This window comes from Doryrhamphus excisus, linkage group LG1 (assembly GCF_037039965.1).
Source record: "Doryrhamphus excisus strain RoL-2023G ecotype Guam linkage group LG1, RoL_Dexc_Guam_v1.1, whole genome shotgun sequence".
In the NCBI taxonomy this organism is placed as follows: Eukaryota; Metazoa; Chordata; class Actinopteri; order Syngnathiformes; family Syngnathidae; genus Doryrhamphus; species Doryrhamphus excisus.
Window position 1 is genome coordinate 5212023 of NC_136357.1, and position 26148 is coordinate 5238170.

The 26148-nt window shown below is 40.4% G+C and overlaps 2 protein-coding genes across 4 annotated transcripts in view; one reads left to right on the forward strand and one right to left on the reverse strand.

Moving 5' to 3' along the window:
- Window positions 1–14677, forward strand: part of cpne2 (copine II) — a 37041-nt gene extending 22364 nt beyond the window's left edge. Inside the window, exons 11-16 of the mRNA XM_058076134.2 lie at window positions 1751–1884; window positions 4168–4222; window positions 4594–4645; window positions 5949–6082; window positions 11234–11470; window positions 13724–14677. Of these exons, the coding sequence (XP_057932117.1) occupies window positions 1751–1884; window positions 4168–4222; window positions 4594–4645; window positions 5949–6082; window positions 11234–11470; window positions 13724–13831 (720 nt within the window). The 3' untranslated portion in view covers window positions 13832–14677. The remainder of the gene's footprint in view (window positions 1–1750; window positions 1885–4167; window positions 4223–4593; window positions 4646–5948; window positions 6083–11233; window positions 11471–13723) is intronic.
- An 852-nt stretch (window positions 14678–15529) lies between these two features.
- Window positions 15530–26101, reverse strand: psme3ip1 (proteasome activator subunit 3 interacting protein 1). Of its 3 annotated transcripts, none has more exons than XR_013629960.1 (8): window positions 25989–26101; window positions 23040–23173; window positions 22844–22942; window positions 21607–21729; window positions 20343–20481; window positions 18479–18555; window positions 17111–17709; window positions 15530–16973 (listed from the first exon to the last, which is right to left on the reverse strand). XR_013629960.1 is itself a non-coding variant. In XM_078797146.1 (8 exons), exons 2-8 carry the CDS (start codon window positions 23161–23163, stop codon window positions 15953–15955), a joined length of 762 nt encoding a protein of 253 aa, XP_078653272.1. In that variant the 5' UTR covers window positions 23164–23173; window positions 25989–26101; the 3' UTR covers window positions 15530–15952. The 3 variants fall into 3 exon arrangements, 2 of the variants coding, with proteins under 2 accessions (XP_078653272.1, XP_078653246.1); XM_078797146.1 differs by having other exon boundaries at window positions 15530–15957; window positions 17515–17709; XM_078797120.1 differs by having other exon boundaries at window positions 15530–17709.
- Window positions 26102–26148: the final 47 nt, after the last annotated feature.

Sequence of the window (26148 nt, forward strand, 5' to 3'; positions counted from 1 at the left end):
TGGTTCTTCTGTTGCAGGCATGTGTTTGGCCAGCTATGTGGGGCGGGTTGAGCATGACCTGTGAACCAGGAAGTGCGGGAATCGGTGTGTGTGCTGCGCTCTGGTGGTGGAAGTGTGAAAAATAAAGTTGACTGGAAGCAGCCGTTCGCCGTGTTCTTTTTTGGTATTGAAATCCTTAAGCAAAGATTGATTTAAGCTGCTTTTGTATCGATATAAGCAGACTAAATTGGCTGGCGGGAGATGAAAAGGGCATCGTAGTAACCTGATTATCATAATAACCGGGTATCGTACTAACAGAACTAATTATATCATAAAAGACTAGAAATTTGCCGGGAAATGAAAATAGTATCGTAATAAGCAGTAATTCGTTATAACCGATATCGATATAACGAGACTTTACTGTATTTAAGAACAGTGGAATGTTTGATCAGATATTTTGGTGTGGAAAACCGGAACCAAAGTACTGACAAAGTGTAGGGTATAGCAGAAGCAAAAGCATTGAAGATAGTTTTTTTATTGATTTTTTTCCGGTTTTTAATAAATGCGTTTTCGGGTTGTTTTTTTTTGAAAACCTGATGTGGCCCGGCTTCACCCAGAACCTAGCTCCGGTGGCCCCCAGGTAAATTGAGTTTGAGACCCCTGATTTAAAGCCTACATTGGATTATCTTATAAATGGGTAATATGTTCTTCAACATGCAAGAGAATTCTGTAAATGTGAGTGCTGACATAACCGAGCAAAATGAAGTCTCCATGTATTTAATATAATGCTTCTGACTGTGCAATGTGACATTGCCAGTTACAGGGTGAGGACTTTGTGACAGCACACAAACTGCTGTTCATTGCCCCCGAGGATAAAACATGTCACTCGCCATCTCAATTTCGTGTTTGGGCTCATTTGTCGAATGTGTACATGTTCCTTTGAATTCACATGCACTGCATGTCATCACATTGTCACCCTGTTATCATCTGTGTTAAAAATATATCCCATCTTCAGGTGTCAGAGCCAGTCTGTGATACAAATAGTGGTTTAAAAGAACACATTGTACAAATAAGGTTTATGTTCTCCACAATTACGAATGAACTGCATAAAAATGATTTTATTCCAGCCTGAATAAAATAACTGCCATTCATGGCTGTCACTTGTTTTCATATACTGGCTCATTTTTACACTGGAGCTGACAAGGTGAAACCATTACTCACATAGGGGTGGCAATAAGTTGATACCTGAATTGTCCAGATGACCAGTGGGTTGACGAAGGGCATAATACGGAAAATGGATGCAGATTGGTCCTCCTGTTTTGACCCCAGACTCCCTGGTTTACATGGAAAGTTGTGTGCTGCAGTGAAATGCATCTGAGCGGAAATGGTAGTGAGATTGAAGTAATGTTCTGCACTACAGAGCCGTGGGGGTGTGGCAACTGGGGTGGCAGGAGAGTGACCAAGGCTGGCACATACGTATAGACAAACAACCATTCACACTCACATTCATACCTATGGACAATTTGGAGTCGCCAATTAACCTAGCATGTTTTTGGAATGTGGGAGGAAACCGGAGTACCCGGAGAAAACCCACGCATGCACGGGGAGAACATTCAAACTCCACACAGAGGGTGGAATTGAACCCTGGTCTCCTAGCTGTGAGGTCTGCGCACTAACCACTCAACCGCCGTGCCGCCCGCTATATATTAAAAAAAACAAGAACAATAACTGAGACAAGAATGATAACAATTTTATGTCTGTTTTTTCATAGGTCGGTATAGACTTCACAGCCTCCAATGGGAATCCCCGAGAGCCATCTTCCCTCCATTACATAAACCCACTGGGCAGCAATGAGTATCTTGCTGCAATTTTAGCCGTGGGACAAATCATACAAGACTACGACACGTGAGTAACCAATGTAGAGAATTTTGACTTGTGTGAGGTCGGATTGTGGTTTTCACAGGTCTGAAATCACACTAGTCTGGTTGCATCACGTGGGCCTCTGAAAGAGGTTAGAAAACCAATGATCGGTTGGTCTTTCTCATCGGCGATCTTTCCGAATGGAATCTTTTCGAATGACCTTTCCGAAAGCAATGGTATACATGGAAAGGAATATTCCAATCGCGTGTCTACATGCGCCGCTATAATCAACCAGAATAGTCAATGGGGCATGCCCAGTAAAGCGTAAACACCAACATCACGTGATACCGACTTCCTCCAGTTTTTCTTTCACTTGTTGGAATAACTCCGTATTGCCAGTTTTTCCTTTGTCCGGTCTTGAAATTTAGTTTGAATCAAAAACAAACTTTCCTTAGCAGTCCAGTGCCGATTGCTCGCCTCCATTTTTTTTAATCGAAAAACGTCTCGAGCTGCGTGTTACGTCATATCTCAGCATTCGCTGAAAGAACGCACCTGGGAACAGGAAAAGATAAAGTTCAATCTTGCTAATATTTTATAATTAAGCTCGGCACATGTTTTATATAGATATGTATTTTCTTTTTTAATAAAACTGGACTTGTGAATGGCGTATAGAAGGGTTTAGATTCTGTTCCACAGATGGCGCTAATGCACACGAAAGCTGCTTGCCAACCGCCAATAAACAACAGAAGAAGAAAAACACCACGAAGAAGAACGCAGTCTGACAACTTTCCGATTGAGCGGGTACAAGATACCTCAATCAGATTGGGGAAAGGAATATTCCACCCCTGTGAATCCCATTATATATTCATTCGGATTGGCACTTTTCTTTCGGAATGAGGTGTATACAAAGGTTACATTCTTTCCGTTTGAGCAAATAACCCGAATGGAATTGGAATATTTGGGTCCATGTATACGTGGCTAGTGTAGTAATTGTGTAACAATGAACCACAAATCTCAGTAAAAAGTGCAGTTTTAACAAGTTTTAATAAGTAACTTATTGGGTTAACTGAGTCACCTCAGGCACGCTGTTGCCATTGGAAAGGAATTGGGCGCTTATGCTAACAAAAAATACATATCGAAAGGTTTGAACAAAATCAGTTTGATTCTCATTACACATGATTACATTATTTTGATAACATGTCAACTCAAAAAATAGTATGAATTATACAATATAAAGACTAATATAGTCCATGGGCATGTCCAGGTTGGAAGGTTTTCAACAAAATATCACTTCTTCTGGAGTCTGGTTTCAGTGATGAAATGTGTTTTTATTCATTCATTCATTCATTTTCTACCGCTTATGCTGGAGCCTATCCCAGCTGTCTTCAGGCGAGAGGCGGGGTACACCCTGGACTGGTCACCAGCCAATCACAGGGCACATATAGACAAACAACCATTCACACTCACATTCATACCTATGGACAATTTGGAGTCGCCAATTAACCTAGCATGTTTTTGGAATGTGGGAGGAAACCGGAGTACCCGGAGAAAACCCACGCATGCACGGGGAGAACATGCAAACTCCACACAGAGATGGTGGAATCGAACTTGAGTCTCCTAGCTGTGTGGCCTGCACGCTAACCACTTGTCTGCCGTGAAACCTGAACTATGAAATATTCAAGAAAAAAGTGCTGGAGCCTATCCCAGCTGTTTTTGGACGCGAGAGGCAGGGTATACTCTGGACTGGTGGCCAGCCAATCACAGGGCACATATATACAAACAACCATTCACACTCACATTCATACCTATGGACAATTTGGAGTCGCTAATTAACCTAGCATGTTTTTGGAATGTGGGAGGAAACCGGAGTACCCGGAGAAAACCCACGCATGCACGGGGAGAACATGCAAACTCCACACATACATGGCCGAGGGTGGAATTGAACCCTGGTCTCCTAATGTGTTTTTAAAAAATATTTCAGCAGTCAAGCACACATCTAGCACACAAAAAATATGCCTTTTGAAGTTATTTTTCCACACCTAAAATAACATTAATGTGTTTTGGTGACATGCGCACTTAAACTAGAACAAGGTGGAAAAAAGATGACGCAAGACCATATGGTGAGAGGCTATTTTGCGAAATTGATTCCAGTTTTTTTTTTTTGCAGTCCAACTGTTTGTTTTGGCATGAAAACATTCTATGATTATGCTTCTTTGTGAAGGAGGTAACAAGATTTCCACTGTTGTCTAAATGCAGCATGTTGGATTTTGATTTGAAAAAGGGGGGCTTAACTACTATTCCAATCTGTTGTCATGGTTTCTTCCTCAGCGACAAAATGTTTCCTGCTCTGGGATTCGGAGCCCAACTTCCACCAGACTGGAAGGTAGGTGTGTGTTTGTTGATCATTGATGTACATATAGCATGCGTGTGTCGTGTAGATACTTCTGTTTTTGGCATGTACTGCATCATGTATCAGTATAGTGTACTCATGTTGTATGATACTGTACAGACATTACACAAAAAACACACACACAGATAAAAGCAGACGTTATACTTGCATATTTGCATCATTCTGCAATTGTTAACCCATCTGTGTTGCCATGGTGCTGCACTGATGAAAGGGACAAAAGAGAGAAGCATGCACTCACACACAAACACACACACACACACACACACACACACACGGTGACACAGGGTAGGAGGGATACTGTGTGTGAAATGGACTCAGTAATATATCATCTTATTTTGTTTTAGGTGTCACATGAATTTGCCATCAACTTTAACCCCACCAATCCCTTCTGCTCAGGTATGTATTCATACAGTTCATTATAGTCTGATAGAATTAAATGGTATGTATAACTTAAACACACCAGCACTAATAACATGACCACATAGCATCAGTCAACATATATATTATATATTTTATAACCTCAATATTTTCTGTTCAGAATGTTTTATATGATATTAATATGTAAAATGGGGCTGCACGTTGGAGTTTGCATGTTCTCCCCGTGCATGCGTGGGTTTTCTCCGGGTACTCCGGTTTCCTCCCACATTCCAAAAACATGCTAGGTTAATTAGCGACTCCAAATTGTCCATAGGTATGAATGTGAGTGTGAATGGTTGTTTGTCTATATGTGCCCTGTGATTGGCTGACGACCAATCCAGGGTGTATCCCGCCTCTCGCACCCGAAGACTGCTGGGATAGGCTCCAGCACCTCCCCTGCGACCCCTGTGAGAGGTATAGAAAATGAATGAATATGTAAAATTACACATGACACATTACAGCGAGAAATTCCTTTTCTCATAAATCATTGGTTCTCTCACTACAAATACTTTTTCAGTTTTACAAATTAAATTAAATTAAATTAAATTAAATTAAATTAAATTAAATTAAATTACATTACATTACATTACATTACATTACATTACATTACATTAAATTAAATTAAATTAAATTTGTAAAATGTGGCTGAATTTAAAATTTAATTTAATTTAATTTAATTTAATTTAATTTAATTTAATTTAATTTAATTTAATTTAATTTAATTTGTAAAATGGGGCTGAATTTAATTTAATTTACTTTAATATGTAAAATGGGGCTGAATTTAATTTAATTTGATTTAATTTACTGTGATTGGCTGGCCACCAGTCCAGGGTGTACCCCAGCTGGGATAGGCTCCAGCACCCCCGCGACACTCTTGAGGAAAAAGCGGTAGAAAATGAATGAATGAATTAATTTAATTTAATTTAATTTAATTTAATTTAATTTAATTTAATTTAATTTAATTTAATTTAATTTAATTTAATTTAATTTAATTTAATTTAATTTAAATTTAATTGTAAATGTTAATTAAATTAATTACGTTTGAATTAGTTAATTAAAGTTAACAGGTTCGGTATGGTCGTTGTGGTATATGAAGGCAAAATCAGAAAAAACCTTTCTCCCTTGCCACTTTATGCTTCAAACGTCACTCCCTCACTCTAATACTACATATACCGAAAATTCATTTATCGCAATCGGGTCTGGAACCGATTAACCGCAATAAATGAGCGATTACTGTACATGCTTTTGTATACTCAATCTTAATTGTTTTTTCTTTCATTAGGTGTGGAGGGCATTGCACAGGCCTACTCTGCCTGTCTCCCGCACATTCGTTTTTACGGGCCAACAAACTTTGCTCCAATCATTAACCACGTCGCCCGTTTTGCCGCCCAGGCCCTTCAGCAAGAGAAAGCAGCGGTAGGTGACAACAATCCACATTTTTAGTTGTACATCAGCTAAACATGCATAGTGAGAATACTCAGGATTTATGTTGACACGATGTAAAAAATGTATCCAGTATGTTTGACAGGACAGGACACCTTTTGTTGACAGTGGATAAATCATACTCCTGTTCAAATGTGAAGTTGTAAGTATGTAAGAAACAAGTACTGTCATTTCGAGTGTATGTAAGCCACTACTTTGAATCATGCAGCTAATTTATGGCTGTTCTAATCACATCACTTCAGAACTACCACTAATGGTTTAAATACTGTTTAAATACTCTTTATTGCTCTCTGGTTCTACCATATCTTACTTATTGTGTGGAAATATGGGCTAATAACTATAAAAGCAATCTTCACTCGCTAAATGTACTGCAAAAAAAGGTCAGTAAGGATAATTCATAATGCCGCTTACAGATGATGTGCTATATATATATCACTATATTGACAGTTACTATGGTAACCATTATGTCATTGGATGGTCATATCACCTCCTACTTCGGTATGTGACAAAAATTAAAAATAAAAAAAAATCTTAAACTATAATAGGAAAGCAGGAAGTGAACAAATGTAACAGTTACTGGCAGTTTTGCTGCTTCATGACCTGTAAGACTTTCCGTGATAAACGTAACCATGAATTCTGCTACCAAAAAATCCTGAAGGAGCTGAAATGAACGAGGGTATTGAAGCAGCACAAAACACAACAGGAAGTTCACCTCTGAATGGCTGAAGTAAAACAACATGGAGATTTTGGAATAACCTAGTATGTAAAAAAACAAACAAAAAACAAACTTAAACTATATTAGGAAAGCAGGAAGTGAACAAATGTAACAGTTACTGATTGCAAAAGTACCAGATGGAGGGGTAGGATTTAATAAGCTTTGCTTCTTCCTACTCCTTTTGGACATGTGGAACTGTGAACTGATTATGTGATGCATTCAATTGTAATCTGATGCATGTTCAAATGAAATAAAACCATTAATATTAATATTTGTCAATGATAAAGCAACTGAATCCACCATAACTCAACTGTGGTTTATCACACCTGAGTTCAATTTCCCCATCCATACCCAGCTTGATTGCTGCCACACCTGTTCTCAATCAAGAAACCACTTAAATGAGACGCAACTGACAAAGCGAAGCAGATGAAAAGAGCCTGGAAGCCAAACATAACGAACGCAGATGTATAAAGAAATTCAGGGACAAATGAGAAAGAAAGTATTTGAGATCCATCAGTGTGGAAAAATGTCAGGTACTCAGGTACTCCAACAAACCAGTGAGATCTACTATACACAAATGGTGTAAAACATGAAAGAGTGGTGAACCTTTTCCAGGAGGGGTCGGCCATCCAAAATTGGCTCAAAGAGCGCAATGACGACTCATCTAAGAGGCCATAATAGATCCCACAACAACTGGCCAAAAACAGCCAAGATGAAAACCACTGCTGAAGAAAAATAACATTAAGGCTCGTCTCAATCTTGCCAGAAAATATATTGATCATCCTGAAGACCTTTTGGAAAAATACTATCCGTGTCCCATAATAAACGCCATATTTCAGAAAAAACATCATACCAACAGTAAAAAATAGTGGTGGCAGTGTGATGGTCTGGTGCTTTTTTGCTGCTTCACGACCTGTAAGACTTTCTGTGATAAACGTAACCATGAATTCTGCTACCAAAAAAATCCAGAAGGAGCTGAAATGAACGAGGGTATTGAAGCAACACAAAACACAACAGGAAGTTCACCTCTGAATGGCTGAAGTAAAACAACATGGACATTTTGGAATGACCTAGTCACAAAGTGTTACAAAAAATGTAAAAAAAAACAAACTTAAACTATATTAGGAAAGCAGGAAGTGAACAAATGTAACAGTTACTGATTGCAAAAGTACCAGATGGAGGGGTAGGATTTAATAAGCTTTGCTTCTTCCTACTCCTTTTGGACATGTGTGAACTGTGAACTGATTATGTGATGCATTCAATTGTAATCTGATGCATGTTCAAATGAAATAAAACCATTAATATTAATATTTGTCAATGATAAAGCAACTGAACACACCATAACTATTGGTTTCAGTTGTTCTCACTCATTGGTGATGGGAATCAGAATCACCTCACTTCAGTACGAGACAAAAATAAAATACAATAAAAAAAAAAACTTAAACTATATTAGGAAAACAGGAAGTGAACAAATGTAACAGTTACTGATTGTAAAAGTACCAAATGGAGGGGTAGGATTTAATAAGCTTTGCTTCTTCCTACTCCTTTTGGACATGTGGAACTGTGAACTGATTATGTGATGCATTCAATTGTAATCTGATGCATGTTCAAATGAAATTAAACCATTACCAATACAAGTGAACCTAACAGCATGTGGTTCAAAGCTGTTGAATCTTCTCCTGATCGTCCTCCACCTCCCCCCTGGGGGCAGAGGTGTTGAGGTCGAGATGTACACCCAGATACCTGACGCTGGAGACCAGACACTGTCTGGCCGTCCTGAAACCCACAACCACGTCTTGAGTTTTTTTCACACTAATTCAGAGGTTGTTTTTCTCTTCACCAATCCTCCAGGTGTTCCTCCTCCTGTCTGGGATGTGAATGCATCCCACCACTGCTGTCTCATCTGCAAATTTTACAGTATGACAGCTAGGTTGGTTCGCCATGCAGTCATATGTCAGCTGGGTGTAAAAGCAGAGAAGTCAACACACAAGCCTGGAGGCACATAGTGGATGAGGACTGATTTTTGACTGATTTTGTCTGTCAGTTAGAAAGTCCAGGACCCCGATTGCAGGTGGAAGAACTCGGTCCAGGTGTGTGTAGTTTTGTCAGTTAGTGTTGAATGCAGATGTGAAGTCCATGAAGAGTAGTTGGACTATAAGTCACTGCTCTCTAAGTGTGTGAGGGCAGTGTGAATCCCAGACAAGATGGCGTCTTCAGTGGATCTGTTTCTGTTTCTGCGGTAGGCCTAGCAGTCATGCTAGGAGTCCACTGGGCCGGCGCCAGTCGGTGCCAGTTCACGCCAAAGATTATGTGATTGGCGGGTAGTGGCTCGCTGTGGCGCTGAATAATGACAACTTGGCAAAATGCAGAGCGAACATTAATTCGGCGCCACAGCAAGCCACTAAGCGCCAATCACATAATCTAGCTTCATTGGCGCAACTTGGCTCGCGCCATTACATTCCAGTGGATTCCAATAGGTGGGTTGTTTGTGACATTTGGTTCCACTTGGAGGACAAGCAACACAGAAAATGGTGGCTGACGCTGCAATGCTTCCTCTGTCGACCAGAGGAGCCTGTAGCACAGAGCCCTGAGGGAAGCTGATATCATTGCAGCGCCCCAACAAATGTGTTACTCAGATGCAATGCTTTATGGGAAAACTTTAAGAGTTATTTTTTTCCATATCTTATTTGTACATGTTTGTATATTTGTCAGGTACACTGTTAAGTTGCTGTAATTGCTTGATGAAAGCATGATGAACACAATTTTTGCCGCCATTAAGGGCCACCACAAGCCAGTTGGGAGGCAGTTTGAGCCACTGCACGCCACTAGGCACCTTATTGACGACACTAGCTGCCACAGCAAATTGCATTGGTGCGACCTGGCACCAACTGGCGCCGGCCCAGTGGACTCCTAGCTTCATTGGCGCAACGTGGCTCGCGCCATTACATTCCAGTGGATTCCAATAGGTGGATTGTTTGTGACATTTGGTTCCACTTGGTGGACAAGCAACACAGAAATTGGTGGCTGACGCTGCAATGCTTCCTCTGTCGACCAGAGGAGCCCGTAGCATAGAGCCCTGAGGGAGGCTGATATCATTGCAGCGCCCCAACGGAATAACGCAATGCTTTATGGGAAAACATTAAGAGTTATTTTTTCCCACATCTTATTTGTACATGTTTGTATATTTGTCAGGTACACTGTTAAGTTGCTGTAATTGCTTGATGAAAGCATGATGAACTCAATTTTTGCCGCCATTATGGGCCACCACAAGCCAGTTGGGAGGCAGTTTGAGCCACTGCACGCCACTAGGCACCTTATTGACGACACTAGCTGCCACAGCAAATTGCATTGGTGCGACCTGGCACCAACTGGCGCCGGCCCAGTGGACTCCTAGCTTCATTGGCGCAACTTGGCTCGCGCCATTACATTCCAGTGGATTCCAATAGGTGGATTGTTTGTGACATTTGGTTCCACTTGGTGGACAAGCAACACAGAAATTGGTGGCTGACGCTGCAATGCTTCCTCTGTCGACCAGAGGAGCCCGTAGCACAGAGCCCTGAGGGAGGCTGATATCATTGCAGCGCCCCAACGAATGCATTATTCGAACGCAATGCTTTATGGGAAAACATTAAGAGTTATTTTTTCTCACATTTTATTTGTACATGTTTGTATATTTGTCAGGTACACTGTTAAGTTGCTGTGATCGCTTGATGAAAGCACGAAGATTTTGAAGATTTTTAAATTTTCTTGCCACCAAACTCAATTTTTGCCGCCATTACGGGCCACCACGAGCCAGTTGGGAGGCAGTTTGAGCCACTGCACGCCACTAGGCACCTTATTGACGACACTAGCTGCCACAGCAAATTGCATTGGTGAGAACTGGCACCACTTCATTGGCGCAACTTGGCTCGCGCCATTACATTACAATGAATTCCAATAGGTGGATTGTTTGTGACATTTGGTTCCACTTGGTGGACAAGCAACACAGAAATTGGTGGCTGACGCTGCAATGCTTCCTCTGTCGACCAGAGGAGCCCGTAGCGCAGAGCCCTGAGGGAGGCTGATATCATTGCAGCACAACAAAGAATGTGTTACTCAGACGCCATGTTTGTATATTTGTCAAGTACAATGTTAAGTTGCTGTGATTGCTTGATGAAAGCACCATGTTGATTTTGAAGATTTTTTAATTTTCTTGCCGCCAAACTCAATTTTTATGTTATGCAGAAGCTCTGTTTTGTTTTCAAACGTTTCCTTCCTACTGGATTGTTTTGTGCCTCCCTCGCCTTAATTGAACGTATTTCCTCTTTCACATTCACTCTTTGCAATCTTCACCCTTGGCGTTAAAACTCATATTCCGATTGCTTTCCTAATTCCTCATCCCGCCCTTTTCTCATTTTCTCCCTTTGCAGCAGTACTTCACTCTCCTCATTATAACAGACGGCGTCATCAGCGACATGGATGAGACGCGCCATTCCATTGTCCAGGCCTCCAAGTTGCCAATGTCCATCATCATCATCGGCGTGGGCAACGCAGACTTTGCCGCCATGGAGTTTTTAGATGGCGATGCCAGCGTTTTGAGGTCCAACACGGGCGAGGAGGCCATTCGAGACATTGTACAGTTTGTTCCCTTCAGGGATTTCCGTAACGTAAGTGTTCACTTCCTCTGTAGATAATAGACGTTGGCATGATGTACTGTATATTTACTTCTGAACAAAACAGGTGCAATTACATATACATGAAGTCATTCATAATTAATAATGAATCTATCATGAAATTTATTCCCAAAATTTTGCCTCAAACACGATCCATTTGTGCTATATTGTATTGTTCCACAAAGTGTTGTTGTTTATGCATTTTTTAATGAGAGCCAAATAAGCCACCATGGGGCCAAAAAAATGTGGCAAGTACCAAAAATTTGATAAAGAAAATGCAAAACACTTTGAATTCAGATCTTGCGATGATTTACAGGAGGTCCGCATTAACAATAAGTTAATTATTATTAATTATTAATTATCATTAATAATTTTTTTTGCATTTTTCAGAATGAAAAAGTATGATTATTTGCTACCAAATTCATTCATTTATTTTCTACCGCTTTTTCCTCACGAGGGTCGCGGGGGGTTGCTGGTGCCTATCCCAGCTGTCTTTGGGCGGGAGGCGGGGTACACCCTGGACTGGTGGCCAGCCAATCACAGGGCACATATAGACAAACAACCATTCACACTCACATTCATACCTATGGACAATTTGGAGTCGCTAATTAACCTAGCATGTTTTGGAATGTGGGAGGAAACCGGAGAAAACCCACGCACAGAAATGCCCAAGGGTGGAATTGAACCCTGTGAGGTCTGCGCACTAACCACTCGACCACCGTGCCGCCCGCTATCAAATTTATTTTCTATAGATCTTGACTATAGTTGGCTTACACGTTCGCTTGCCCCCTTCCTTGTTTTTTCGGGGTTTTTTTTTTTTCATTCTTGTCGCACTGATCTGATGATCGGAAATATTACAACCCGACTGTAACAAAAGAAAAAAACGACCGATGAGTTCAGTATTTGCAATATGTCCAATATGTGATAAACTCCAATTAGTCAGTGATATTTTGGGAAGGACCACATGAAAGGCTGGTTGGGCACTGAGACAGTTGGCACGGCGTCCACATTGGAGACTGGAATCAAACAGCAAACTGGGAACTGAGAGTCCTTCTAAAATGTTAATTAGCCGGTTTAAAAGCGGCGCTGCTGTGAGGCCTGAGCAACAAATCTGTTCCTCCGTGTTTTTAGCCTTTAACTCTTTATTATTTCATAACATGGGAAGGGAAAATTCATTACACTATGAAGCAGTACTACATGTGAAAAAATATCATGAAATATAATAGTACTATGTCATAATTAAATGTAATATCAATGTAAAGGGCTAGGAGACCAAGGTTCAATTCCACCCTCGGCCATCTCCGTGCATGCATGGGTTTTCTCCGGGTACTCCGGGTTTCTCCCACATTCCAAAAACATGCTAGGTTAATTAGCGACTCCAAATTGTCCATAGGTATGAATGTGAGTGTGAATGCTTGTTTGTCTAGGGTGTACCCTGCCTCTCGCCCGAAGACAGCTGGGATAGGCTCCGGCAACCCCCCCCCCCCCTCGACCCTCGTGAGGATATATGGTAGAAAATGAATGAATGAATGAATGAATGTAAAGGGACTGCACAGTGTGCAAGTGGTTAGCGTGCAGGCCACACAGCTAGGACAGCCGAGTTCGATTCCAACCTCGGCCATCTCTGTGTGTAGTTTGCATGTTCATACGTGGGTTTTCTGCGGCTTCCTCCCACATTCCAAAAAAGTGCTAGGTTAATTGGCGACTCCAAATTGTCCATAGGTATGAATGTGAGTGTGAATGGTTGTTTGTCTATATAGGATAAGCTCCAGCACCCCCCACAACCCCTGTGAGGAGAATTGGTAGAAAATTAATGAGTGTAAGGGTGACCATAGGGGTGTTACTTCATGTGTGGAGGGCTCTAATAATGTTAAAAACTGTATTAAGAAGGTCATAAATAGGTTTTCTACGCTCAAACCCACAAAAATATTCTATTTATGAATAAGGAATTCTACTTCACGGGAATTCACTTATCCACGGTCAGGTCTGGAACAATAAACCACGATAAACGAGGGATTGCTGTAATTTAGACACCCTTAAAAGCAAGACTGCTTTTGGTTTTGTTGAAACAAGGAAGTAACAATTCAATTCTATTGAGGTCCATTGCAACTAATATCCCACTCAAGTGATAATGTGGGAACATTTTGGGGCTCTTTCCGACTTTTCCCAAATGGAAATGTTCAATAAATTATTGCCTTCAAATGTCCACGGAAGTCCTAAAACCGCTTGCTCTCTCCTTTCATCAAGGCACCCAAGGAGACCCTTGCCAAGTCCGTGTTGGCAGAGCTTCCTCAGCAAGTCACTCAGTACTTTAAACAGCGGAATGTACCACCCATCAACCCGGCACCGGAGTGAGCGCACCCTAAAAGCGCACCTCGACAATGTACAATAGCGCTTCTGTCAACAGCCAGTCCGTATTGAAAGCGTCTACGTCCGCTGTTGCATAAGACCTCATATGTAGAAGACATCTTGTTATTATTTTGGAATCTTCCAGTTAAAAGCGATTGACTGGATGATGTCTGCCAAGGGTGACAAAGTGATGTGAAGATGCAGGTGAAGCAGTCGTCCACGTAAAAGGGAGGAAAAAGTTCGATTATTGTTTTGCTTTTTTTTTTGCTGCCGTGTCTTGTGATTGATGCCGTGTGATTCATCGTTGTGGTGTAAAGTCTGCTCGGCTTGAACTATATCAGTGGTGGTGTGGATCTTCAGACGTGATGCACATCTCCGTCATTGAAGACATTGATTGTGAATGACAGAATGGGGAGGATGAGCATGTTGAAGTGGGACGCTGCAATTCATAATGGCAATTGATCATTGTGATGATCCTGCATGTCGCTAGTCACTGTTTACAATGTTTACGGTTTACAGGCGCCAACGGGCACAAAAGCAAGAAGGGTTATTTTTGTGTTTTATAAATATTTGAATATGATACGTTTTGCCACATCTGAAGGCATTATGTGAAAAGATGCAAAAGCGGTGTTACTGAATATGCATATATACTGTAGTATATATTGACTGAATAGTTATATGATGTTGTGTATTGATGAACCCATTGTTTTTTATTGTACTTTATGCAGTGCAAATTTGTGTTATTATATTATTAAAGTGTGTATTGCTGTCTCTTTGTACTAAACGTGTTTCTTCATTTTATAAAGTTGTGTCCATGTAAACACTCAGGTAAATAAACAAAATAACTACACCCTGTCTCATTTGTGTACACAATATAGGTTCAAGTTTAATTTCAGGAACGTCGTCGTCCTGTTTATCGTGGTTCGAATATCACCCCCCCTCACTATATTGCGTTTTTTATATATAAATAATTAGTAGATGATGGCTATTTTGTGATTGACTATGGGATATTATTTGTAATAAAATATTGAAAGACAACTTATATGTCATATTCAACTCGTACTTTGGTACAGGACTAAAAAAACTACATAAGGAAATTGTTTATTGTATATAATTGCAATTATTGATACATCTGTTGCATCTTTTTTGTGATTATATGTTTTGTGTTTATGAAATTACTGAATTCCGTTTCTTCCTCACAAATGCGCACACACTGCAGCAGTCTTTACTTCTGTAAACACGGAAATGGGTATGACGTTGTGTGTTTTCCACATTCACATTACTTATTCACATTAATACTTCGGTACGTGACAAAAATAAAATTAAAAGAAAAATTAATAAAAAAAAATTAAAACTATATTAGGAAAGCAGGAAGTGAACAAATGTAACAGTTACTGATTGTAAAAGTACCAGATGGAGGGGTAGGATTTAATAAGCTTTGCTTCTTCCTACTCCTTTTGGACATGTGGAACTGTGAACTGATTATGTGATGCATTCAATTGTAATCTGACAGTAAGAGTAATTAGTTAGATTACCCATTACTGAAAAAAGTAGCAGAGGCGAGTAATGCAATAGTTACTTTTACTGGTAACTGGCTACTTTTGTACTGGAGTAACTAACTTAGTAACCATAACTAATTACTTTTTTAAAGTAACATGCCCAACACTGAATACAGTACAGTTCTAATGACGACAGTAGACACACTTGAAAAGAGAAAGTTCTTTATTTCTCTTTGCTTAGACCAACACAGAGCTCTTGAGTCTGAAGAAGCAGCAACTGCTTGAGCATTTCCCCTGAATGATGCGACTGAGGGACAAAGGACTGATGACAAAACAACATGATTCACTTTATTCTCCAACGCGATACACTTTGCATGACACCCAAAAAAAAAAAAAAAAAAAAAAAACGGGAAATGCGCATTTACTGCATCTCACTCATCTGCTGCTGATAGCTACAAAGGAGTCACATGACACATCCTAAGCAGGCTTTTCCTTCTTCCACAGCTGTCAATCACTGTTCCCACAGCCAAAAGCACAGCTTGTGTCGTCACTGTGGCTTGGGTTGGGAATGGGATGTGGGGAGAGCGGGATGTCATCGGGGTACGGAGTGCGGGATTTGCTTGCTGGGTTAAACTGCATGAGACGTGATTGAGGGAAGGAAGCGTTATGTTTGCTAGCCACAACAGTAAAAGCACAAACAGCTGCTTGAAATGCTTGGTTTTCATGTTGCTATTTATTTATTTATTAGGAGTATTTTTGCTCAGCCGTCTCCCATGACGGTTCAAAGTGTAACAGTTTTACTCACAGCTGTGAAAATAACAGGGAAAAGTTCAAGGTTTTCTACTAGCATGTTCTTACAAGAATTGACAAGGATCAACGAGTTTTCCATTGCACGCCAAATAGCCGGGAGGGGCAATTTTCATCTAATTTCTTCAAGGTTGGCAGGTGTCCATCCATGCTTGAACTACGCTGAAGCCAGAAACTAACCAGAATTTTATATTACAGGTTCTGAATAGTATTTAAAACTAGAAAATTCCCGCAGAAATTTTGATGGGCTTGCCACCTGTGCTCTAAACCTCGGACCCGGTGTGCCAACGGCTAACGTGCTAGCACCTAGCAAGACAGCCTCGAGTTCCAAAAGTGTCCAGGAAGTCCGATAGTGTCCCCACGTCATACCATGTATTTGCCTTTAGACACGAGTAAATTAGCTAAAATGCTAACCGTCATCATGCTAGCACCTAGCAAGAGAGCCTCAAGGTTAAAAAGTGCCAAGGTTGTCCTATAACATCCCTATATCATGTCATGTGTGTATTTACCTTTAGCCATGAGTAAATTAGCTAAAAAGGTAACATGCTAACAGTCATCATGCTAGAAACTAGCAAGAGAGTCTCAAGTTTAGAAAGTGCCAAAGTTGTCCTATAACATCCCTACATCATGCCATGTGTGCATTTGTATATAGACATGAGTAAATTAGCTTAAATGCTAACATGCTAATGGCTAGCATGATAGCACCTAGCAAGATAGCTTCAAGTCCCAAAAGTATTAAAGCAGTCCCACAGTGTCCCCACATCATGGCATGTGTGGATTTGCCTTTAGACATGAGTAAATTAGCTAAAATGTTAACATGCTAACAGTCATCATGCTAGCACCTAGCAAGAGGGCCTCAAGTTTAGAAAGTGCCAAGGTTGTCCTATGACCTTCCTACATCATGCCATGTGTGTATTTGCCTTTAGAAATGAGTAAATTAGCTAAAATGCTAACATGCTAACAGTCATCATGCTAGCACTTAGCAAGAGGGCCTCAAGTTAAGAAAATGCCATGGTTGTCCTATAACCTTCCGACATCATGCCATGTGTGTATTTGCCTTTAGACATATGTAAATTAGCTTAAATGCTAACATGCTAGCAATTAGCATTTAGCCACAAAGAGAGTTGAGAAGTTTATCTCAAAAAATGAGACTGCTGTCTATGGGCTTGCATTACTGAGCAAGCCCATAATTCTGTATTTTTGAATAAACGGGGTATTTTTACAGTATCGGATTCCCTGTTCAATTCTTGTGAGAACATGTACCACGGTACACATGTATGTGTATGTTACTGTATATATATATATAGTATATATATACTATATCAGACTATCTGTAGGCTCTGCTGTGCCTTGGATACGGCGACATGATTACGTCCACGCTACCTTCGCTGTCCGAGCTGCTGTCAGAGTCGCTGCTGCCAGAATAATTGCAGAGTCCTGGTAAGACGCCGATGCACACCGCCGCAGAGGGCAGGTGAAGCACACCTTGACTGCTGGAGTTGAGGTGGGGTGAAGAGTTCTTGGCCATCGGGCCTGTGACGCTTTGTTGGCTTTCAGCTCCTCCTCCTCCCTCCTGCTCTGAACAACAGAATCTAATGTCAGGCTGCGAGGTATATAAACAGTATAATAATGAGTATGACTCAGTGTCATATTTGCGAAGACACCTTACCAACAACACATAATTCATCACACAGCAACTTAACAGTGTACCTGACAAATATACAAACATGTACAAATAAGATATGGGAAAAAAACTGAGTAACGCATTCGTTGGGGCGCTGCAATGATATCAGCCTCCCTCACGGCTCTGTTCTACAGGCTCCTCTGGTGGACAGAGGAAGCATTGCGGCGTCAGCCACCATTTTCTGTGTTGCTTGTCTTCCAATGAATTGCTCTTGTGGTTATAATATAGAATGGGTACATGTTCAAATGGATCCTGTTTGTTATGTTAAACTCATATTGGTACATTTTGATTGTTAAGTTGCTGTATGATGAGTTTAACGTTGTAATGTTAGATGACACCGTGAGTCAGACTTATATTGTGTAAGGACCTCCTGTCATTTCCATAACGCATGATTGGATCCTGCCAAATAAAGAGCTGCCTGGTCTACACAGATTCATGCGCTCCTCAATATGACGCTCTATGACGTATGGCTTATATGTACACTGGTGAGGCTTACATATGAAATATTCAGGTTTTTCCTCTAAATTCAGTTGGTGTGGCTAATACAATGCTATTTACGATATATCACCTTCCATTGTTTATTATTAATTTTGAGAGACAGATTGTATATTTCAAATAAAACACACAATGAGTCATAATATTAGGCCTCAGGCTGCTGCCCACCTGTATGTCTGTCTCCATTTCCTGTTGCTGGGCTTTCCAACTTCTGTTTCTTACTGCTGTCTGATGACTGTGAAGAACTGGGCGAGAGGACAAGAGTTGGATTTAAGGTTCTGTAGTCAATGACATTCATTTTCTACCGCTTATCCTCACGAGGGTCGCGTGGTCGCCAGCCAATCACAGGGCACATATAGACAAACAACCATTCACACTCACATTCATACCTATGGACAATTTGGAGTCGCCAATTAACCTAGCACGTTTTTGGAATGTGGGAGGAAACCGGAGTACCCGGAGAAAACCCGCGGGGAGAACATGCAAACTCCACACAGAGATGGCCGAGGGTGGAATTGTACTCGGGTCTTCTAGCTGTGGGGCCAGCGCGCTAACCACTAGTTCACCGTGCAGCCAAATGACATATTACCAATGGTTAAAAATGATCACATAGAAATATTTCAAAAGAAGACAAAAATAAAAAATGAATAAATAAAATTTTGAAATATGTGCGGTGTAGAAATTGAACATTAAATCACACTGAGGGTTTTTCCAGCCACTGGGACAGGCACACATGCCCCCACAAACAGCGAGAAATGTATCACAAAACCATCAGTCCACTTCGTGGGGAACAAAGCATGTACCATTACATCTGTAAAATATTCCACAGACAATAAAGATATGTATATTTTTTAAGCATTGCTCAGAGATTTTAGAATATAGTCAAATGAAAACAAGCTGGATGTGGACTAGAATGAAAAAATTCATTGAGTCATTGAGGTTCCACTGTTATTTTTAAGTTCAGTCTCACTACTATGGAGGGGTTTCTCGCTCTAGCAGGTGTCTGCTTGCTTGCAGAAGTAAACATTGATAAACACAGAGGCATAGTGGCCAGCATGTGGAAAGAGTGGAGACCTTGGCGCACAATTTGGCTTAGCGCTTGGTGAGCTGAGAAGGACATAAGGTATTATTCATTGATTTTCTTTTCATATACAACATGAACATTAAGACCTGACTTCTCTGTGATGGCTCATAGACGTCATGTTACATCTACCAGATGGTTCATTTCATGGTTTCATTGGATCGTTCATTTTCTACCGCTTACAGTCGTGAAGGTCGCGAGGGGTGCTGGAGCCTATCCCAGCTGTCTTCGGGCGAGAGGGGGGGTACACCCTGGACTGGTCGCCAGCCAATCACAGGGCACATATAGACAAACAACCATTCACACTCACATTCATACCTATGGACAATTTGGAGTCGCTAATTAACCTAGCATGTTTTTGGAAAACACACGCATGCGAGAACCCTAGTTGTGAGGTCTGTGGGCTAACCACTCATCCACCGTGCAGCCCCGGCAGAAGTGCATTTGTAGTTAAATTCAAAATTTGGAGGTTTGCCACCAGCTGCTTATAATTATCTGCCTTGTAGTTTCCAAGAAATCCATTCATTCATTTTCTGCCGCTTATCCTCACAAGGGTCGTGGGGGTGCTGGAGCCTATCCCAGCTGTCTTCGTGCGAGAGGTGGGGTACACCCTGGACTGGTCGCCAGCCAATCACAGGGCACATATAGACAAACAACCATTCACACTCACATTCATACCTATGGACAATTTGGAGTCGCCAATTAACCTCGCATGTTTTTGGAATGTGGGAGGAAACCGGAGTACCCGGAGAAAACCCACGCATGCATGGGGTTTTTCCACACAGAGATGGCCGAGGGTGGAATTGAAGCTGTGAGGCCTGCGCGCTAACCACTCATCCACTGTGCAGCCCTCGACATGTTCATATCTTTACATATTAAGATTGTGACTTCAACAAAGTAACTAATTAAGTAAAAGTAGGACTAGTAAGTTTTAACAGTATTTGTGCATACTTGCGTCTTTTGACAGCTCCAACCAGTAAATGGGCCTGAGACAAGTGGCTGGTCTTTTGCTCCACCACTGAATGTTTAGGTGCTGCCTTCTTCTCGGGCTCTGGGCGGCTGTCAGGCGACACTTGCTTTGCTAAAGCACTGTGGCGGTACGGAGTTAAGCTTAAAGAACATTCATGAGGGGACTCGAAGACAACAACCTCTAACTAGTAGACACTGAACTTGCATCATTCAATGTGGGAGTCATGAGAGACCACATTTGACCTTGAAGAAATGACCCAGTAGTGAGGGTCTAAGAGGAGCATTGATAGTGACCAGAAGGAGCAGAAAGTGCCAAAAAAGTAGCAGGTTGAAACGGTAAAAGGCATGGGATCGTGTGGGTGTGGTTCAGCTTCTAGAGCTCACAGCAGCAAAAGACTGCTTGAAAATGGTCACCGTAGTGACAACAAGATGATGCAGTTTCCACGACAACCCACTTTGTTGTCATGTGCAGACAAACCTTTCAGTTAACACTGGTTGTCTGGCGTGGACAGGAAAGGAAAGCGGATGGACTGGAAGGGAATAAACGACAGAATTGAACATGTAGGAGAGTCAAATAGTGCAGGTTACAGATTGTGATGTAAAACAGTTCTGTTTTGGTGCTCTTTAGTAAATAACTTTAGATCCAGAAGTATTTGCACAGGACAAGGTTTTTATGACCACCACAGTGGATTAAAATTCAACAAAATGGACAAAATCTGCATTTTCAAGCAGTGTTAAATATTATAGATACACTTTATTCACAGTTATGTCCAAAACAATAGCGGCTCTGCATAAAACTAATTATTAAATACATTATCATTAAAAGTCTACATTTCAATCACATTTTGGTGGTTTAATTTCATATTTATTACGTGAGTCTATTAAAGCATGATCATAAAAACTCCAAATACGTCTGGATCTAAACAAAGTAGTTTCCTTTGGTCATAATCATTTAGTTTGCCTCCATTTTAATATGATGACATTTAGAGTGTGGAAATGGCTGACTCTAAGCAGCCTTCAACTGAGATCGATTGAAGGTTTGTTTCCCCATTTAAAGCGACCTTTGCCCTGCTCGCCAAGCAGTATCCTGCACTATACTGCTTTAATGTTTGACAACCACATGATTTGCCAGACATAAAACAGCGAGCCGGGCACAAAAAGGGGCACTGTAGTAAAACTAAAATCATTTACTGCTAGTGAATGACCGATGATCAAAAAATCAAAATGAAAAATAATCAAAAGGATATTCTGTATTCCAATAGTTCTTGTTTCTCTTCATCCCTGCGTTGCTTCTCCACCAGGCTCTGTTGCCGGGAAACCTCGTCCAGGAAGCTGGTCTCATCGTCGTCCAATCCCCTCACCATGTTCTCTGTCACCATGGCAACAAAGCTGCTCTTAACACATTGCAGCAAAATGATGACATTTTGCAGAAAACATGTAGCGTTATAGTTTGTTCAAAACTAAACTCGGGTGACCTTCAAGTTGAGAACTCGTTAAAAATATTTGAATACTTTCACGAAATTGAGATGAATGCTGTAGAGAAGGGGTCTCATAATCAAAGACCGCATCTATGGCTACGTTCACACTGCAGGGTGTGAGGACCAATTCGGATTTTTTTAACAAATTAGATTTATTATGTAGTCGTTCATATTACCCACATGTAATGATAATGGTTTTATTTCATTTGAACATGCATCAGATTACAATTGAATGCATCACATAATCAGTTCACAGTTCCACATGTCCAAAAGGAGTAGGAAGAAGCAAAGCTTATTAAATCCCACCCCTCCATCTGGTACTTTTACAATCAGTAACTGTTACATTTGTTCACTTCCTGCTTTCCCAATATAGTTTTAAGTTGTTTTCTTTATTATCATTAAATTTAAAAAAAATTAAAAAAAATTAAATAAAATTTTAATACATTTAAATAATTTTTTTAATGATTAAAAAAAGCAGGAAGTGAACAAATGTAACAGTCCTGGTTTTTAAAACCATTAAAATAAATAAAACAACAACTTCCCTAATATTGTTTAAGTTTTTTAATTTAATTTATTTATTTTATTTTTAATTTTTTTGTCACGTACCGAAGTATGAGGTGATTTGTTCACTTCCTGCTTTCCTAATATAGTTTTAAGGGTTATTTTGTTAATTTTATTTTTGTACTGAAGTACTAATGCGAATTACGTAATGTGAATTTCCGTGTGTTTACAGAAGTAAAGACTGCTGCAGTGTGTGGCCGCTCCTCAGCACATTTGTGACGATTTTAAGACATTTTGTTTAAAGGGACTCATTAATTTCATAAACAAACTATTTATCACAAAAAAAGATGCAACCGGTGTATCAATCATTGTTTTATCATCGCATTGCAAGCCTCTAAATTGTAATTGCATCAAATTGTGAAGTGGCCAGAGATTCCCACACCAAGGTAGGTTGCATTGCAAGGTGTGCCTCAAGCACTTCCTTTACACAAAAAAAAAACTCACTGAATTTGAATTGCTCCTCAAATTCCTCTTGTTTTTTGTCTCTCTGCTCCTGCAGACGTTCATAGAGGGAACGTGGATCATACTCTTCCTCTGGGGCTTCTAAAGAGAGAAATGTATTCACATACGTTAATATTTACAAGTAACATGTGTAAGAATGTTCGCATTTGGGTCTTTTGTCACGTAGGGTGGGTCTTACTCTCTGGATCATCCGGCTTCCTAACTTTTTCCCACTCTTCCTGTCTTTTTTTCCTCCTTTCGTCAAGCTCTGCTTCTGAAACAAACTTCCTGGTGAGATCAACGCCTGTCCCTCCTGCTGCCATCGCTACTCACCTGTGAAGCACACACAGTAGTGAAAAATCACGTCAATCAAGTCTTTCTGCTGTGCAACTCTATACCACTTGGTGAGTGGCCCAATGCAATACAATACATTATTCTCTTGCTGTCAAGTCAAGCAATTTATCTTTTAAAGTTTTTAAAAATAGTTTCACTTTTAGGGGGCTGCACGGTGACCTAGTGGTTAGCATGTTGGCCACACAGACAAGAGACGAGAAAAACAGAAACGCACACACATTGCAAAATAACAACCCCGGCAATATTATCAAGTTCATTTTAATTTATTGGGTGAGTCATGAATTCATTTATTAGCGTCCCATGGGACATTTTAATCATGTGACACCTCTATATGTATATATTGTTTACAAAATACAAAAAAAGTTGTAGTAGATTTTTACTTTTATTCCCTTATACATCATAATTGCATTTTTTTTCTCAAACAACTGTACAGTGCATCCGGAAAGTATTCACAGCGCTTCACTTTTTCTACATTTTGTCATGTTACAGCCTCATTCCAAACTGAATTAAATTAATCTCTTACCTCAAAATTCTACACAAAATACTCCATTATGACAATGTGAAAAAAGGTTTTTTTGACATGTTTTGAATTTATTAAAAATAGAAAACAAAAAAATCACATTTACATAAGTATTCACAGCCTTTGCCATGAAGCTCAAAATTGAGCTCAGGTGCATCTTTTTTCCACTGATCATCCTTGAGATCTTTCTACAGCTTAATTGGAGTCCACCTGCAGTAAATTCAGTTGATTGGACATGATTTGGAAATATAATAACTGTCTATATAAGGTCCCACAGTTGACTGTGCATGTCAGAGCACAAACACCAAGCATGAAGTCAAAAGAACTGTCTGTAGACCTGCGAGACAGGATTGTCTTGAGGCACAAATCTGGGGAAGGATACAGAAACATTTCTGCTGCTTTGAAGGTCCCAATGAGCACAGTGGCCTCCATTATTCGTAAATGGAAGACGTTTGGAACCACCAGGACTCTTCCTAGAGCTGGCCGGCCTTCTAAACTGAGCGATCGGGGAAGAAGGGCCTTAGTCAGGGAGGTGACCAAGGCCCCGATGGTCACTCTGTCAGAGCTCCAGCGTTCCTCTGTGGAGAGAGGAGAGCCTTCCAGAAGGACAACCATCTCTGCAGCAATCCACCAATCAGGCCTGTATGGTAGAGTGGCCAGACGAAAGCCACTCCTTAGTAAAAGGAACATGGCAGCCCGTCTGGAATTTGCCAAAAAGCACCTGAATGACTCTCAGACCATGAGAAACAAAATTCTCTGGTCTGATGAGACAAAGATTGAACTCTTTGGTGTGAATGCCAGGCGCCATGTTTGGAGGAAACCAGGCACTGCTCATCACCAGGCCAATACCATCCCTACAGTGAAGCATGGTGGTGGCAGCATCATGCTGTGGGGATGTTTTTCAGCAGCAGGAACTGGCAGACTAGTCAGGATAGAAGGAAAAATGAATGCAGCAATATATAGAGATATCCTGGATGAAAACCTGCTCCAGAGCGCTCTTGACCTCAGTAGACTGGTCATGTACCTTGACCATATAGACAGTAGACATTAGCACACAGCCAAGATCTCAAAAGATTGGCTTCAGAACCACTCCGTGAATGTCCTGGAGTGGCCCAGCCAGAGTCCAGACTTGAATCCGATCGAACATCTCTGGAGAGATCTGAAAATGGCTGTGCACAGACGTCTCCCATCCAACCTGATGGAGCTTGAGACTTATTGCAAAGAAGAATGGGCAAAACTGCCTAAAGATAAGTGTGCTAAACTTGTGGGATCATATTCAAAAAGACTTGAGGCTGTAATTGCTGCCAAAGGTGGATCAACAAAGTATTAAGCAAAGGCTGTGAATACTTATGTAAATGTGATTTTTTTGTTTTCTATTTTTAATAAATTCAAAACATGTCAAAAAATCTTTTTTCACATTGTCATAATGGAGTATTTAGTGTAGAATTTTGAGGTAAGAGATTAATTTAATACAGTTTGGAATGAGGCTGTAACATGACAAAATGTAGAAAAAGTGAAGCGCTGTGAATACTTTCCGGATGCACTGTATGTTATCAGGGTCAATAATTATAATATTTGACTGACATTGTTACATTGTCTTCTGCAGTTGTATTCATGTTTGGCCATTTTTTTATGTTTTACTCTACTATGCTCTAATCATGATCAATGAAGTCAAAAATCATTAAAAAATCATGAAACAGTATTGTTGATACTGCCCCTGTATTACTGTATTACAGATCAATACCAACATTTGTAGTATTTCTTTGGCTCCCCCTTGTGGTAATTCCTTATCAGCACAGTTAAGACATTCGACAAGTTCAGGTTTCTTATCCAAAACATTTAAATATTAAAAACAAACGCACAAGGTAAGATCTAAAGTGACATTTATGACGTTTTCTCCCTGAGCTTACAGGGCTATATTTAGACAAGAACGACATGAGCTGAGATAATATAGAAGCATATTTATATAGAAGCAAGTCTTTCAAGTCATTCACCACCTGAAACCGTTCCTAATCTATCTGTATCATCGCAGTCACGCACATTTACCAGTTAATTGTTTTAGGACTAAAACCTGCCGACATGTTGTCCTCTTACTTGCTAACGTTAAATAGCTAACGTTAGCTTAGCATCCACTGGTAAGCTGCCGTCACCACACGCAAAAAAAATCAAGCAAGTCATGCCGACAAATGGTGCAGCACAAACACGAGATGTAGCTTATGTTTATTATTTATCGTTAGTCATTATTTATGACTTAACATTTATTTAAAAACTTACCAAAGAAGACAGTCGATATTATTAAGGCAAATGACGTCTGCGTGTCACCGTAAAAATTGGTCGTCACAACACTCAATGTGTGATTTAGTTCCGACATATTTAGACAGTGTAACTTTGGTCAGTTATGGATTTTATTTACTGGTCTAATTTATTACTTATA

Coding starts and splice junctions, on each gene's coding strand:
- psme3ip1 (XM_078797120.1), bottom strand. CDS start 23,163: ATGGCAGCAGGAGGGACAGGCGTTGATCTCACCAGGAAGTTTGTTTCA. Junction 20,482..21,606: donor AGAACTATTGGAATACAGAA/TATCCTTTTGAT, acceptor CGTACCGCCACA/GTGCTTTAGCAAAGCAAGTG. Junction 17,710..18,478: donor AAATGGAGACAGACATACAG/GTGGGCAGCAGC, acceptor TCTGTTGTTCAG/AGCAGGAGGGAGGAGGAGGA.